The 15335-nt window shown below is 50.1% G+C and overlaps 1 protein-coding gene across 2 annotated transcripts in view; it reads left to right on the top strand.

Moving 5' to 3' along the window:
* Sdk2 (sidekick cell adhesion molecule 2) overlaps positions 1-15335 on the top strand; it is a 267967-nt gene that overhangs the window by 115517 nt on the left and 137115 nt on the right. For both annotated transcript variants that reach the window (XM_055592508.1, XM_055592509.1), the window contains exon 2: positions 8050-8209. In XM_055592508.1, coding sequence (XP_055448483.1) covers positions 8050-8209 — 160 coding nt within the window. The remainder of the gene's footprint in view (positions 1-8049; positions 8210-15335) is intronic.

The raw sequence follows: 15335 nt of genomic DNA, 5'->3' as shown, positions 1-15335 counted from the left end.
GAGGCCGAGGCTGAATTGATTGTTGCACCCTCCCAGGCTCCCAGCGTCAAAAGGTGCCGGCTCCTGAAGGTCACTGGCAAGGATTAGATTAAGGAGGGCAAGAGCCTTCTTTCTTGGCTAATGAAGCACTTGGCAGGCAGGCAGCAATGGGCCAAGTGGGACCAGGCATCTGCCAGGAGGCAGGGGAGGGGCATTGATTAGCATCTCATTTATGGGCCTGCATCAGGAGAGGGGGGTGGCCTAGGGTGTTCAAGGCCCTTGGCTCAGGTGTGTTAGGAGTGGACAGGCAGGTGTGCCAGACATGGGAGTGGAAGAGAAAAGAAACAGAGTCTGGGGCCCTGAAGAGAACACCTGCTGTGCCTCCTCTTCACTAGGCAGCCCCCCCCAAAAAAAAAAAAACTTCTGCAAGAGAGCAGGGACCAGCAGAGCCCTGGCAACCAACTCTCGGGCTATGATATCCTGTTCCTGAGTCCCTGCCCAGACTTGGTACTAACCCCTCCTCACCCCACTTAGAAATGGCTGGGCTTCCATGCACAACAGACGTGTAGAGTCACGGATGTTGTAGAAAAGGCCCCCAAAATGACATATGCAAACCTAGTCTGCTTCTTCCCTAGACCAGAGCTAGCTTAAAAACTTAGAGTCTGGGGGCGGCGGGGGGGGGGGGGGGGGGGGGGGGGGGCTTGAGGGGCCCTGAGGCTTTTTGCTCTGTGGCCTGAAACTCTCGTCAAGTACTCACCACTCACCAGCCTGGCTGGCTTCATGCATTCAGGCTTCCAAGCCAGGCAGCCCTCGGGAGGCTGTGGAGTCAGTCCAGGAGAGAGTGACTGACCAGGAGATGCAAGAGAGAAATTTCTAAGTCTTAAAACCACAGTTTCCTATCGGTTTCCCCGGGTACCCCAGGGTCCCTTGCTTGCTTTCCTGGGCTCTCATTAAGAGCCTGGAAGAAAGAGTTGAGGGCATTCAGATCAGGAAGGGAATTTGTCCCTTTTCAGTGGCTTTTTAAAACTCACTCTGAAGGACAGGGAGATGTCCCTTGGCCAATTAAGAGCCTGGCAGAGCCCTTCACCCCAGCTTCCTGTCCGCCTCTGGCAAGTGTTCTCAGCAGGAATGGCTCCATGGGAGGTGCAGTGCGGGCCAGGCTGAAAAGTGTGTGTCCACCCCCTCCCCACCCCCAAGATAGGGCAGTGGGAGTCTGGCCAATCAGGAGAAAGATGATATTATGTTGCAGAGGGGCTAGAGGAAGGGGGCAATTTAAGTTGAGATTAGCTTCTGTGTAGAGCTATTTAGCTTGTGGCTGAGCATCTGAGGGCACGACAATGAGGGTATTTAGTGGCAATGTCAAAAGGAAATGTCAGTCAGGGCCTCCTGACCTGTTGTTACACGGGAAACTAGAAGGAAGTCAGAGCTAAGACCTCTTGCCAGCCTCCGCAGGCAACGGTTCTTCATGGGGCTCAGTCTCTCACAAACAAGGATGCCTCACGCTGTGTGACAGCCCTGAATCACACACAGAGGGCCTGTCCGTCCCCTGTCCCCAGTGTGGCTGACCCATACTCTGCACACATACACGCGTGGGTGCTCATGGGTGCATACATCTGCTGATGAGCGAGCAAATGTGCTGGGATCCACAGCATAGAAGCGACAAAAAGGGGGGAAGCGAAAAGGTAGCACATGTGTGCACACACAGGTACATTTACAGACACACAGGACACACAGACACAGTCACAAGTTACCCACCACCAATTTCCTCAGATGCCTCACTCCCTAGAAAATGCCTGTAGCTACACAGCAAATGCATCTTCATAGCCAAAGGGCTGGAGGCTAGAGCTCAGTTAGCTGATCGCTTGCCTACCATGCACGAAGCCCACAGTTCCCAGTACCACATAAACCAGGCATGGTGGCACATGCCTACAACCCCAGCGCTGCAGAGGTGGAAGCAGAAAGATTGGCAGTTCAAGGTCATGCTGGGCAACAGAGCCAATTTGAGGCCAGCTGGAGCTATACAAAACCCTGTCTATAAATACATAAGATTTTGACGACTTCTCTACAAGCGATAGTAGATTCTGTAAGTGACACTTGTTAGTCAGAAGCGGCTCTCAAAGGTTGTCCTGGGGTCGCCTGTTCTGGTGCAGTCTCCTGCTGGAGATACACTCGTTCTTCTACCCAGTGCCCTCCCTCCTCACCAGCTCGCAGACGTTTTCAAAACTCTCAGTACCACAGCTCCAAGACGCTACCCTCTCACATAAGCGTAAGTGGCGACAGAGGGAGCTGCCTTTGGAGAGCTGGAGGGATGGGAGGGCTGTGAGTCGAGAGGCGGCGAACCAGGCCCCAGCCCCTGGAGGGTGCTACCCCTCTGTGTCCCTGTTCCCTGCACACCAGCCCACTGGGCCTCCCACCCCCACACCCTGCCCAGTGGGGAGAAGAGTATCCTGCTGTGACTTAGCTCACCTGCCTCCCCAGCACCCCCTCGCTCCCTCATTCTTCCCTCTGAACCGTTCACAACCCTTAACCATTGCTGCTGCTTGTTGAATCTTATACATTTATTTTTTGAGGCAGGGTCTCACTGTGTAGCCTTGGCTGGATTGAACTCACTCAGAGTAAACCAGGCTGGCCTTGAACGCCTAGAGATCTGCCTGCCTCCGCTTCCCAAGCACTGGAATTAAAGGCGTTGTAATACTGTACCCAGCTGAGATTGTTTTTTGTCAGGACACTTAGATCTTTGTCTGTGGTAAGTGTCGCGGATATCTTCCCCCGGTCTGTCGTGTGTTGCTGCTTTTGATGTGTGGGTTTTCTCTTCCCTCTGAAGAATTTTCGTGGAGCTGAAGGCATCGTCTGTCTCCTGACCGTCTGGAGCTCTCGTGGTACTTAGAAAGTTCTTGGCAGGAACTTAACTCCACCAGCATTGTGTATTTTTAAATTTTTGTGATTTCATCGCCCCTCACCCGCTCCAGCCCCCAGTTCTTTTAGAATTTCATTTTCATGTTTAAAACATCAATCTCTCCAGCATTTATTTTGAGGTAAAGTGTGAGGAGGATATTCAATTTTATATTTTATTCCCACATGGCTCCCTGGCTGTTCCAAAGCCGTGTGCTGAATAATTGATCCTCCCCACCCATCACCTCCGCTGGCAGATTTGGAATTCTGCTTTCATCGTATATTGAAAGTCCCTATTATGTATTTGGGGTTATTTCTAGAATCCAAGGCCATTGCTTCATCCAAGTATTCATAAAGACCACTACTGTTTAAGTGATCACAACTCCACTTTACACTTCAATATCTAGGCTAGTCTTTCCCCCATTTCCCAGACTTCTTCAAGAACTTTTTTTTTTGGTTTGGGGTTTGCATTGTTTTGTTTTGATTTTAGCTTTAAAAAAACATTAATTTTTTTTTTAATCATGTGTCCATATGTATGCGCATGTAAGTGCAGGTACCCCCGGGTCCGGAAGTATCAGCCCCCCTGGAGCTGGAATTGCAGGCCATTGTGAGCTATCCCACATGAATGGCAAGAGCTAAACCCGGGCCCCCTGCAAAGGCAGTACATGCTCTTAACTGCTGAGCCATATCTCCAGGCCCAGTTTTTAATCCATTTTTTTGTTTTGTTGTTTGTTTTGGTTTTGTTTTGATTTGTGGGGAGGGAGGGGCAGAAAGTGGATTGGTGGGTAAAAGCTCTTGTCTTACAAGCCTGACGGGTGAGTTTGATCCCTGAGCCCACAGTGGAAGAAGAAAACTGACTTTCACAAGTTGTCCTTTCGCCTCCACGGCGTGGACACTGTTGGCACACGAACACCTACCCACACACACACACGTGATCAGCCTGGTAACCATCAACCTAAATGTTTTAATAAAAATGGAGGAGGCAGTTCAAAATAAGACAAGATCTGGGAGAAGGGCACTCTCGGGATGTTGGTCTTATTTACCCAGAATTCCCTGTGCATAGTTGTGCCTCTCGTACAGGTGGCTTGCAGGACTGTGGTGTACCTGCAGGTGTACCTCATCTCATCTGAGTACTGCCTCACCTGAAAACAAACACGGAGGGGACCTACCAGCCTCTGCTAACGGAGTATGCGGGTTTCCCTCCAGCACAAGCTGGCCGCGCACGTATGTGACTGATAGGAGCAATAGCTGCCCCTTCTTGAGCATGTGCCGGCATCTGGTCTGTGCTTAGTAGTTTATTTAATTAGTGTTCTGTGCTTATTTAGTCTTCATGGTAGACACGTCCCCGACTTACAGCTAAGGGAGGAGAGGTGAAGAGGGTAAGTGACTTCCAAAGTCTACCGTCTCTACGCTCCTTCGAACTTAAGGCACAAACACGATCATAGACACGTCAGGTATGCATGTGGACGTATACACACTGGTATGTGCTCACGGACATGCATATGCACACACAAACCCAGCTCACACCCTCGAAGCCATCCATCTCCCTGGGGGACCATACCCAGCTCCCAGCTGGCTCAAGCCTTCAGATGCACACAGGGGCCACTCGTACACTTCCGTACACTTCCCAGTGTTTCTTTTGAATGGAGCCTCCCTCCCAGGATCCCTGTATCCAGAGGGCAAGGAGCACTAGAGCAAGTGGCCTTGGAGCACTGGCCTGGGGAGAGGCACCTCCATCCCTCTGTGTCACCTCAGGAGGGGTGGGGAGGACCACGGCGTACCCAGCAGGTGCTTAAGCAGGGTCTGTCTCTCTCTCCTTTCTTCCCCCACAGCCATTATCTCCAGCAGCCACTGGAATCAAACCATTTGAGCACAAGGCGTTTGCCTAGGGTGTTCATTCCTGGGGCCTGGGAAGTGAGCTGGCAAATTCAGTACTGGAGGAAGTGGCCCGTGAGGCTAGACGCCTAGGTGCAGAGCATTCGTGTGCTTGTTTGTGTGTGTGTGTGCAAACACACCCACCACTCTCCTCCTCCTCCTCCTCCTCTCAGTGCTAGCTCTGAGTCAGCCCACATCCAAGGAAGAGACTTAATCACATGGGGCTGGGAATGTTATTGTTTTAAAACAAACGAGCGATGACAGCCTCAAACAGAGGGTTTTTTAAAACGCGATTCAAAGGGCTCTTGAAAGCTGCTGGAGAATATAAATACACCTTTGAAGTGAGAATGTGCCCATTTGTTAAGCTGAGAGCAGCACTGGCTGCCTCCTGAGGTGGCAAGTCGCTCTCCCCAGCAAACCGGTACCCACTGGCCTCTCTTTACCCAGCCAGCCATGACCCACAACCCCAGAGGCACTAGGAAGGACTAGGTTTTGGTGATCTAAAAGAGGCGCCCTTTCAACTGCTCGGTGTGCTTTTGACGTAGGGTCTCATATAGCCCAGGCTGGCCTCACTCATTAGCTATCATGTCGTCAAGATTGCCCTTGAATTTGCTGATCCTCCTGCCTCCACCTCCTGAGTGCTGGAAGGAGAGGTGTGCACCAACCATGCCTGATTTGTACAAACCCAGAGTCTCCTGCATGCCAAGCAAGCATGCTACCAATTGGCCTGTGTTCCAAGTCCCCTCAGCTGCTCTTTAGGTAGAGGATTCACAGGACGACTGCAAAGAGGACCAAAAGGATGAGCACGAAAAGGCCTTTGTCAGTACCCGCTCTCCAAACTATCCTCAGGCTTGTTTTCTGGGGCAGGAATTCAAGGAAGAGCCCTCTCCCCCAAGTTGTGCAATTTATGCACTCATACAATTGAGTGCTATTTAAGTGGTGTACAAGGGTATAAGGTTCAGGGTGCTACATACAGAGCAGGGCCACTTGACTGGTCCCTAGGAGCCTATTGTAACTTTTATTGGTGTATAAATCACCATTCTTGAGCCCAAGTGAGACCTGGAAACAAAAGATGAACCTGGCTGTAAATGGCCCATGCTGGTTAGATCTGAGGGTGAGAGAAGAACCAGGACCAGGGATCCTCTGGCCCCACCCTGGTGTGCAGAGGAGCCTAGAACACCCCTTTCCATCCCCTGACACTTTGGGCTCTTCCTCCTCTGCCTTTCCTTTTTTCCTTCTTGAGTCCCAGTGCAGGCCTTCAGATGCTTTTTCAATGCTCGGCTCTCAGGGGAGCATGAACCCTGACCCAGGCCAGCACTGAGGATTTCAGTGCTCATTCCTGCCATAGACACCCCCCCCACACACACACACACACATAGAAACAGGTGACCCTTTGCAGAGCGTCTGTCCCAGAGGAAGGCTAGGGGACAGATCATTATTTGTGACAATCGTTATTTCATTCAGCCTGTGCCTACTGTTACTCTCATGTATCCATAGATGGAGGAACGGGCTGTAAAGAGCCTTAGCCACACAGCTGGCCAGTCTGGGGTGAATACAAGGTGGCAGTCTGTAGGTGCTGCTAGAGCCCCTCCCACTGGCCTGGAGTTAGGACAGCCAGGTGGCCCTGCTGGCAGCTTCCTATATGGCTCTAAGCTTTTGGGACCCACGGGCAGTTAGCCCGGGAAGGTGGGGTCTGCCCCTCAGTGGTGTGGGGAAAGTCCTGATTAGGCCTTTGGGGGTCTCTCTAAATTAACTGCAGAGAGTCACTCTCTGCTCTCTATAGCATGCTTCCACCTGGCCCAGGACAAAAACCCTTGATTCTGGCCTGTGCTCATCTACTCCTTTAAGCCCTGGCCCAGCTACCATTGGAGAGGTAGCCCAGCTTCTCTTAAGAGGAGCAGTAGCTGTTCTGTAGTTTGGCTTTTTCATCTGCTATGTGATTTCCAACAGGTTCTGAGGATGGAAGCTCACTGGGCCCTTTCTAAAATATACATCAAATGACTCAGAGTCATGAGGATCAAATGAGCATATGTGGAACCTTCTAGAACAATAGGACCTGTGAGGACTAGAACCTCTATTGATATTCTTACCAGATATTGACATCTGCCCACAGCCTTGCCCCACCCCAAAGGCTGGTGATGCAAAGGCAGGCAGGAGCTCTTCTCCCTCTCCTCCACCTTCCCATCCTTCCCGAAACACCCTGGTCCAATCTTACTCCTCACTTTTGTCCTCCTCCTCACTGGCCAGAGGGCAAAAGGCTCCAGCCATCTTGAGCCTTTTGCCTAAGCAGTCTGAGTCTGAGGGATGAAGCACATCGCTCCTTTTGAAGGAGCTTTGAGCTTTCATGCTCCCTGTGGCTGTGCCAAGTCGGACAGGTGCAGTGAATCTATAAGGGAGTCCACAGCCTGGGCAGGCAGAATGGGGACATTGAGGCTGGCTGGCTGGTTGGCTGGCTGCCAGAAGCCCAGTGATGGAGGGGCTCCACCTTTGAGGTGTTTTCCAGCTTCAGGGAGGGAGGGACCCCGCTATCACTTGAAGCTTCTGTCATCTCCGTTCTGTGATTTTCTTTTTGTGTGTACGTGTGTGTTGTGTGTGGGCATGTATGTGCGCAAGTATGTGTGCACTTGCCCATACATGCACATGGAGTCTAGCGGAGGACATTGAGTGTCCTGCTGTCACTGCCCCCTGCCTTACCCTCTTCAGACGGGGTCTCTCAATAGCCTGGACATGCCAGCTAGGCTGGCATCCAGCAAGCCATGGGGATCCTCCTGTCTCTGCCCCCTAGCAGTGCTGGGGTTATAGGTGTGCATGACAAAGCCTGGGTTTTTATGTGGGTGCTGGAGGTTGGAACTTGGGTCCTCACACCCATACAACTGAGCCATTTTCCCAGTATCACAGCCTCTGTATTTTCCTGGGGAAGCTCACATTCCCTTTGGCTGAGCCCCAAAGAAGACTCCTTCTTCCATGGAGGTTTAAAACCCAGAAGAAAAGGATGAGAACCAGAACCCAACAGGAGGATAAACAAAAAACCAGAAGTGATGAGAGTTGGGGAGGGTAGAGCAGAGCCAGAGGAGGAGAGGAAGCAGGCATTGCTTAGCCTGGTAGGTGAGGACAGTTCATGCTGAACACAAGCCCTGGAGTCAGACTGACCCAAGAGCAGGTCCTTCTCAGTGTACAGCCTTGGGCAGGCTACCCAGCTGCCCCTGCTCTGTCTGCCTTGGGTGCTCAGTGGACCAACACGCAGGGCTGAGCCAGCGCTAAATGACTGCTCTAACCTTTGGCTCTGTGCCTGTTTCCCCACAGATGATGTACCACCGTACTTCAAGACAGAGCCGGTGCGCACGCAGGTGCATCTGGAGGGGAACCGCCTGGTGCTCACCTGCATGGCCGAAGGCAGCTGGCCGCTGGAGTTCAAGTGGCTGCACAACAACCGGGAGCTGACCAGGTTCTCACTGGAGTACAGGCAAGTTGTCCCCTCCCATCTGCCTGGAGCCAGCCACCTCCCTAGTCAGAGAAAGGAGTGCTGGGGTTTGGGGTACATCTATGGGCCACAGGCTGCCAGATAATACTTCTGAGAGGCTGGGACTGCTGCGCACTGGACGTGACATCCTACCCTGGTGATGCCTACACAGATGGCTGAGTGGCAGGCCTGGGTGGTACCTATATGACTAGATGAGGCAGAGATGATGTTGAAGATATAACTAGGCCCTTCCTCACCTACGCCCTGGAAAGAACCCTACCATCTCTATCAAGTTCTAATGGAGGAGGCTGAAATCGATGGAACAGGATTTGTAGCAATTGGGAGGCCAGTAGCACAGGAGACATCTCTTCAGGGAACAGTGCAGATGGGACATGAAGAGAACCAGTCCTGAGTATTGGAGTTGGTGACTCTTCCCTTCCCTCACTCTGGCTGAATAGAGACAAGTTGGGAGCGAGAACATGGGCTTGGCGCACGCACATGCTTTGTCATGCCAGGATTTTTGCTGCCAGCGGCATGTCTGAGGGGCCCTCCCCCAGTGAAGCCCGGCCTCTGCCTACTTCCTGCAGAGCAGGGACATTGTCCTCCCTCCTCCCACTCTTATCCTACCATCTCTGCCTTTCTTATTGGCTCCCAGACCCTTGCCTGTGATTAATCCCCAAGCCTGATGTGCATAATCGGTTTTGTTGGGGAAACAAGATTGTCCTGCCCTGGGGACTGATACAAATCTGTCACCAGGGATGGGAATGCGAATGAAAAGGATTCACTACTGGAACATCTGTTGGTCCTCTCCAGATAACCATCTTTTCCATTGTGAAGCAAAGAGGCCAGAATTTGGGGTGACCTCCTTTCTCAGTCTGTGACCTTCTTCCAGCTCAGCTGGTACAGGGTCACCACATTAGCCAACAAGAGAGAAAAGGCCAGGACAGGAGGTCATCATTCCCCCCTGTAAGAGTTGGGTGGACAACACTGGACCAGGAAGCAAGAGACTCTCTTCCACTGACAACTATTCTAGACATAAAACCCATAAAACCTACAAGGAGGCCAGAGAGACCTCTCCAAGGAGCCTACATGGTGGCTTTTATCTGGGGACCTGGAGCCATTTCTGACCACCACTACTACTGGAAACAGTTGACAGTGTGTGATGAATCCCTACATCCTCTTGGGATGACTGAATGGGGTACCAGGAGCTTTCCAGGGACATATTGTGAGTACCGGTTTAGAAGCGGCCTCTTGCTTGCCCTTGACTAGGGAGCTACAGGAAGAGGTGGCTTTGCTTCCTACCTCCTGGATCAGAGCCCCTTTGTGGTACCCTGTACTGCCAGGGTTCAGATGGGTGCCACTCAGCAGCAAAGCCCAGATCGTGTGTGTGTGTGTGTGTGTGTGTGTGTGTGTGTGTGTGTGTGTGTGTACATGAATGCATGCAAGTATATGTGTTCATGTGCATCTGAAGATAACCTCAGTTCTTATTCTTTCTTGGGTGCCATCTACCTTGTTTTGTGAGACAGATGTCTCACAGGTCTGGAACTTATCAATTCAGCAAGGGTGGGAGGCAAGTAAGTTTTAGGGATGCCTGTCTCTCTTTTCCCAGCACTAGAATTCCAGGTACATGCCACTGGGTTAGGGTTAGGGTTAGGGAAAAATAAATAAAGAAGTGAGTTCTGAGGATCAAAGTCAGGTTGGCACAGTGGGCATTTTGCCAACTAAGCTATCCCCTCAACACCACAGCACCATCAAGGATCGGCTTTGCTCAACAGGGGCTTGGGCTATCCTTCCAAATCTTGGCTGCAGCATCACCTAGGGCGCAGTCAGGATTCAACTACTGCAGAGAATAGCCAGGCACGGTTGCACTGGTCTGCAATCCCAGCCTGTGAGAGCCTAAGGGCAGAAGAATATTGAGTCCTGGACCACCTGAGCTAGCTAACAAGTTCTAGGCCAAGTTGGGCTAAAAGGATGAGATGAAACCCCGTCTCAAAAACAAATCACACACCACCACCACCACCACTACCCACCGCTGCTGCCAAAACATCACCAGTAACAGTGATGATGATGATGGTAGTCGTGGTCAATGAAGAAAGGACTCACATAGGGTCAGCATGGTGATGTCAGCATGGTGATGTGTACTCTGGAGTCCTGTCCCTGGATCCCGCCAACAAAACCTCTGAGTTTCACAGATGCACAAGCTGGAGCTCAGGAGCCTCACCCAAGGTCAGCTGTGTTAGCTGACCTCCAAAGCTGTAGAGGTTGGGGAACGGCTCAGTGGGTAAAAGCACTTACAAACCTGACCGCCTGAGTTGGGTTTCCCAGGACTCATGTCAAGAGCCAGATGTGGTGGTGCACATCTGCAGCCCCAGCTCTCTACCGTGAAGTGTGGTGGGGGGTTTAAGACAGGAGAATCAGGAGCCAGCTTTCCGGGAATGCACGGCGAAGTGGTAGAAACAGTAAGAGAGACTCCACCTCAAAATAAGGTGTAAGGGGAGACCCGGCTCCCAAAAGTTGTCCTCTGATTTCCACGCATGCTATGGCATGCCCACATGCACGCACAGCACACTCGCACAAACATTTTTTAAAAAGATTAGCTGTGAGACTCCAGAGCTGCAAGTCTTTTCCATCCACCACCCTGCCTTTCAAGGAGAAAGGATCGCTGCAATTGTTTCCTTAATGTGTATCCTTAGCAATCTTTCTGCTAACCGTGCTCTGCAAATTCTAGAAAACAAAGCAGTGGGGAGAATGCAAATATCCCAGTTTATAGCTGTGTTGGGTGGAAGTCATCCAGGGGAAAATAAATGAGCTTCCACTTGGGAAGCGCATCCCTTCGCCTCGTCGCTGCAGGGATGCTGGCTTTCATGGTATGAGACACTTGAGTGTGAAGCTGGTCGGATGGTAAGTTCATCAAAAACTAGCTGTGACTGAGAGTTAGGGCTATGCTCCTCAGTGTGACCTTAGACTCTTCATGGTTGGCTTCCAGTGGCATCTCCTGGCCTCATGCTGGTTCCATCTAGGGTAGACCTGCCAGCGAGCCAGACAGTTTAAGGGTCTCCAGACACTTCCTGCATGCTCTTTTTCTCTTGTGTTTGTCCAAACTCTTCCAGCCCTTCCTGGGCCCATGCAAGTGACTTTCAAAAAACCTGATTCTCTCTCTCTCTCTCTCTCTCTCTCTCTCTCTCTCTCTCTCCTCCCTCTCTCTTCCTCCCTCTCTGTCTCTTTATGTCTCCTTCTTCCCTCATCTCTCTCTCACACTCTCTCTCACTCTCTCTCATTTTCTCTCTCCCCCTCTCCCCTCTGCCCTTTATGACTATTACATCCCATGATATCTTGCCTTCTAAACATTTATATAGGACACTATGAACAGACCACAGGACTGAAGTAACAGCCTCCACAACCTTGATCATTCCAGGGATCTTGGATCTTAGAACCCAGAACCTGACATCTCCCAGCTCCCTTCCCTATAGCCCTTTTGGCTGTTCCTACCTCTAGGTTCAGGCTTCATTCCCACATAGTGAGTGACCCTGGGAAGTTCAGGGTCAGAAGGTTATAACTGCCTGATTATGAGTAGAAGGACTTTTCCTAGAAGCTTTACGTAGAAAGTTTCAGGAAAGGATCGGTTTGGGCAGACTCGAATCATCTCCAACCTATTACAACGGGCAGTGGCATGCCACCCAATAACTGGCCAGGCCTGTGCCATCTTATAGCTTAGGGGGCATCACACACACACACACACACACACACACACACACACACACACACACACACACACACACTCCAGCCATGCATGAGGTAGTAAAGAAAAGGACAAAGATCGTTAGCAGGAGTGAGGGAAGGGACGATGGGCACATAGAAGCCACTTGTCTCCACCACGTCTCCCCCCCAAGCCCATAGCAGGTCATTTTCCTGACTTTTAGGTTTCCAATTTTGAAAACTGTCAACTCTTAGGAAAAATGGTAGGTGGCGTGCTATGAACACCTGCCCACAACTTAACATTTACCCACCAGTCACACGTGGTCCTTTCTCTCTCTCTCTCTCTCTCTCTCTCTCTCTCTCTCTCTCCACACACACACACACACACACACACACACACACTCTGCTTTTGGCAGTGTGGGCTTCACATAGCTTCACTATTGAGTAATATTTCTCCAGGACAAACTCTTCTTCTACAGAATTGTGTCATGGTGGAGAAAGAACGCGGATACAATTCTGCCACCTTTAGTATAGTCCATACCTAGACTTCTCCATCTGCTTCACCCAGCAATGCCTTCCCTAGTCTAATGCCCTTCATGGCCATTCAGTTTCCATTTGCTGCAGGACATAGTCAAGGACCACACTTTGCATCTCACTCTGCTGACTCTTTTTTCCCCTGAATTAAATCGCATGGAGATATATGCGACGCTAGCCAGTTGTACCAAATTTCCCCCGGTGTGGATTTTTCCAGTTTGATTGTCCTGTACACATGCTCATTTGGGCGATGTGGCACCGATGCGCTCTAAAGGCTTCATACTGAAGGCGCCTGCCGCTGGGTAATGCCCATAGCAAGTGATACTCTTTTGGCTTACATGTTTGCATGCATGTACACATTCACGCGTGTATGCACGTTCATGTAGCAGCTGGAGAATTGTAGCTGTCATTCCTCAGGTGCCAGCCACCCAGTTTGGGAGACAGGGGTCTCTTATTGGTCTAGAGGTCACCTAATTAGCCCAGCAAGTCCCAGTGGTCTATGCACCATGAATGGCTTTTCTACGGGGTCCCGAGGCATGAACTCAGCCTCATGCTCGCACAAAGAGTACTTTACAGACTGAGCCATACCTCCTGCCCTGGTGGTCATTTTGATTCTGGTTAAGAGGGTACCCACTAGAGCTCTTTCCTTATCAAGGAGTCTAGGCTTCTCCTCTCCTTTTCGAGCTCACCTCCATGATGAGTGCATGGAGGGAACCTTCTTTTCTGCAGTCCTTGCTGTGCTGTTGGCCTAATGAAGATCTTTCGCCGTTCCTGTTTCTCATGTTCCTTGTCATTCTTTGCTTCATATAACAAATTTCTCCTCTCACCCCTTTAAAAAATAATTGGACATCAGTCTAAGCTCATGGGGTTATATTTTATTCAAATATACATTAGCATAAAGCATATAACTCTATATGAGTAAATATATATATATATATATATATATATATTCATTCTGTGTTTGTGCTTTGTCCTCAATATGTTTCAGTGTGTCTATTATGGTCTGTGATACCCAGTATTCCTGAGAGTATGGATTTGGCCTGTGCAGCCCCTTGAAATTAATAAATCCTTCCAACACATCCTCATTCAATGTTAAACACTTTTTTTGGTTTTGGCTCAAAACAAACAAACAAAAAGGCAGGGTCACAAAGCCAGTCAGAGGGATCCAGCCAGCCTCCCACAAAGTCTCCACTTCCTTCCAGCCGTCTTACCTGAAAACTCATTCAGGGCTGCATGATGCAATACAGATGTGGCCATTGTTGCGTCCCGCCTCTCTGAGGGCTCTTCTGTGCTGGGGACTCCGGCCTTCCACAAACTCAGTGTGTAGGTGATAATGTCTGATTTCCAGACAGAGAAATGGCCAGATTTACGCCACAAGTTGAGAGAAAATAAGATTAGAAGTTCTGCACGGGGGCTGGAGAAATGGCTCAGAGGTTTAGAGCACTGGCTGCTCTTCCAAAGGTCCTGAGTTCATAATCCCAGCAACCACATGGTGACCCACAACCATCTATAGCGGGATCTGTTGCCTTCTTCTGGCCTGCAGGTGTACAGGCAAGCAGAACACTGGATATATAATAAATAAATAAATAAATAAATAAATAAATAAATAAATAAATAAATGGATCTTAAAAAAAAAAAGAAGAAGTTCTGCCATGAATGTGACTGTTTCCCACCCTGAATTCAAAGGAAGGAGTTTACATTCATGGCCAATCTCAGAAAACCTTTGTTCTTAGAGGGGTTTGTAACCAAATGACACCAGCATGGAGAGAGAGAGAGTCTAAGTGTGTGTGTGTCTATATCTGTGTGTCTGTGCATGCATGTCTGTATGTGAGAGAGAGAGTGTCTATGCACATGTGGTGTGCATGCATGTGCGTGTGTGTGTGTGTGTGTGTGACAGAGAGAGAGAGAGAGAGAGAGAGAGAGAGAGAGGAGAGACTTATACCAAAGCATCTAAGCACAGCAAAATGCATTCCTTAATGTCCAGGATGTGTTCAGTGAACTTCCAGAAGTACCCAATAGCAAAGTCATTCAGTTGACGTGGCCTGTGACTCAATCAGGAGACAACGATGAACACTAGATGGATGGGGCCGCTGCCGGCGTAATGAGGCACACCACTTTACCACACCTTGGTTTTTATTAGCAGACAGAGTGCACGTGAAAACAATGATAAAAAGTGTCTTGTAGTAAATACATAACCCAGTCCTGTAGTCTCTTTATCCTCTAGCATGTTCTGCTCGTAATTACAAGGAAAAGACTTGTGTGACCAGCGGTGCTGTAGGCTTGAGACACAACATCAGCCCAGGCACCTGTATGATGCATCCATGCGGGCATGTGGCGATAGCCACCATGTCACTGTATAACCAGATCTGTTCAGCTCTATCATATCTTATGTGATGGCTGCCATCATTGCGGTCCGTTGTGGACTTCATTACTGCTGTTATATGGCTCATCTAGTCATGCTGGGGAGCAGGTCCCTGCCCATCTCAGGGACAGAACCTTTTGAGTTGCCAACAGTGGGCTAATGCCCCTACTGGTTCTATGAGGCTAATGCTTTAACCTCCTGATTCCATTGTCTTCTCAGAGTGGTGCACAGTGATGGTTACCCCAGAGGGGTCCATGAGATTGTACAAGTCAAACCTCATCCCCGTTGTAACAGACATGTGATAGATGGTGCCATAAGGATTATGTGTGTTCCATGTAGAACCAGGGACAGATCTGATCATCAAACTGATAAAATTCGGGGTTCAGATAGACCTACCTCCTCTTCCAACACCTGGTGCTCCCCACGCCCATTCCGACCTCACTGCCATGACCCACAGGCCTTTCAGTGGTCAGTGCTGGGATGGATCCTTGTTGACAGACCTTTGTTCATTCTGAACCCGCCCTTGGATTCTGATTC

This window comes from Psammomys obesus, unplaced genomic scaffold (genome assembly GCF_907164565.1).
Source record: "Psammomys obesus unplaced genomic scaffold, mPsaObe1.curated_primary_1811, whole genome shotgun sequence".
In the NCBI taxonomy this organism is placed as follows: domain Eukaryota; kingdom Metazoa; phylum Chordata; class Mammalia; order Rodentia; family Muridae; genus Psammomys; species Psammomys obesus.
Note: the sequence above shows the minus strand (reverse complement) of the source record. Positions and strands in the feature narration are given on the sequence as shown.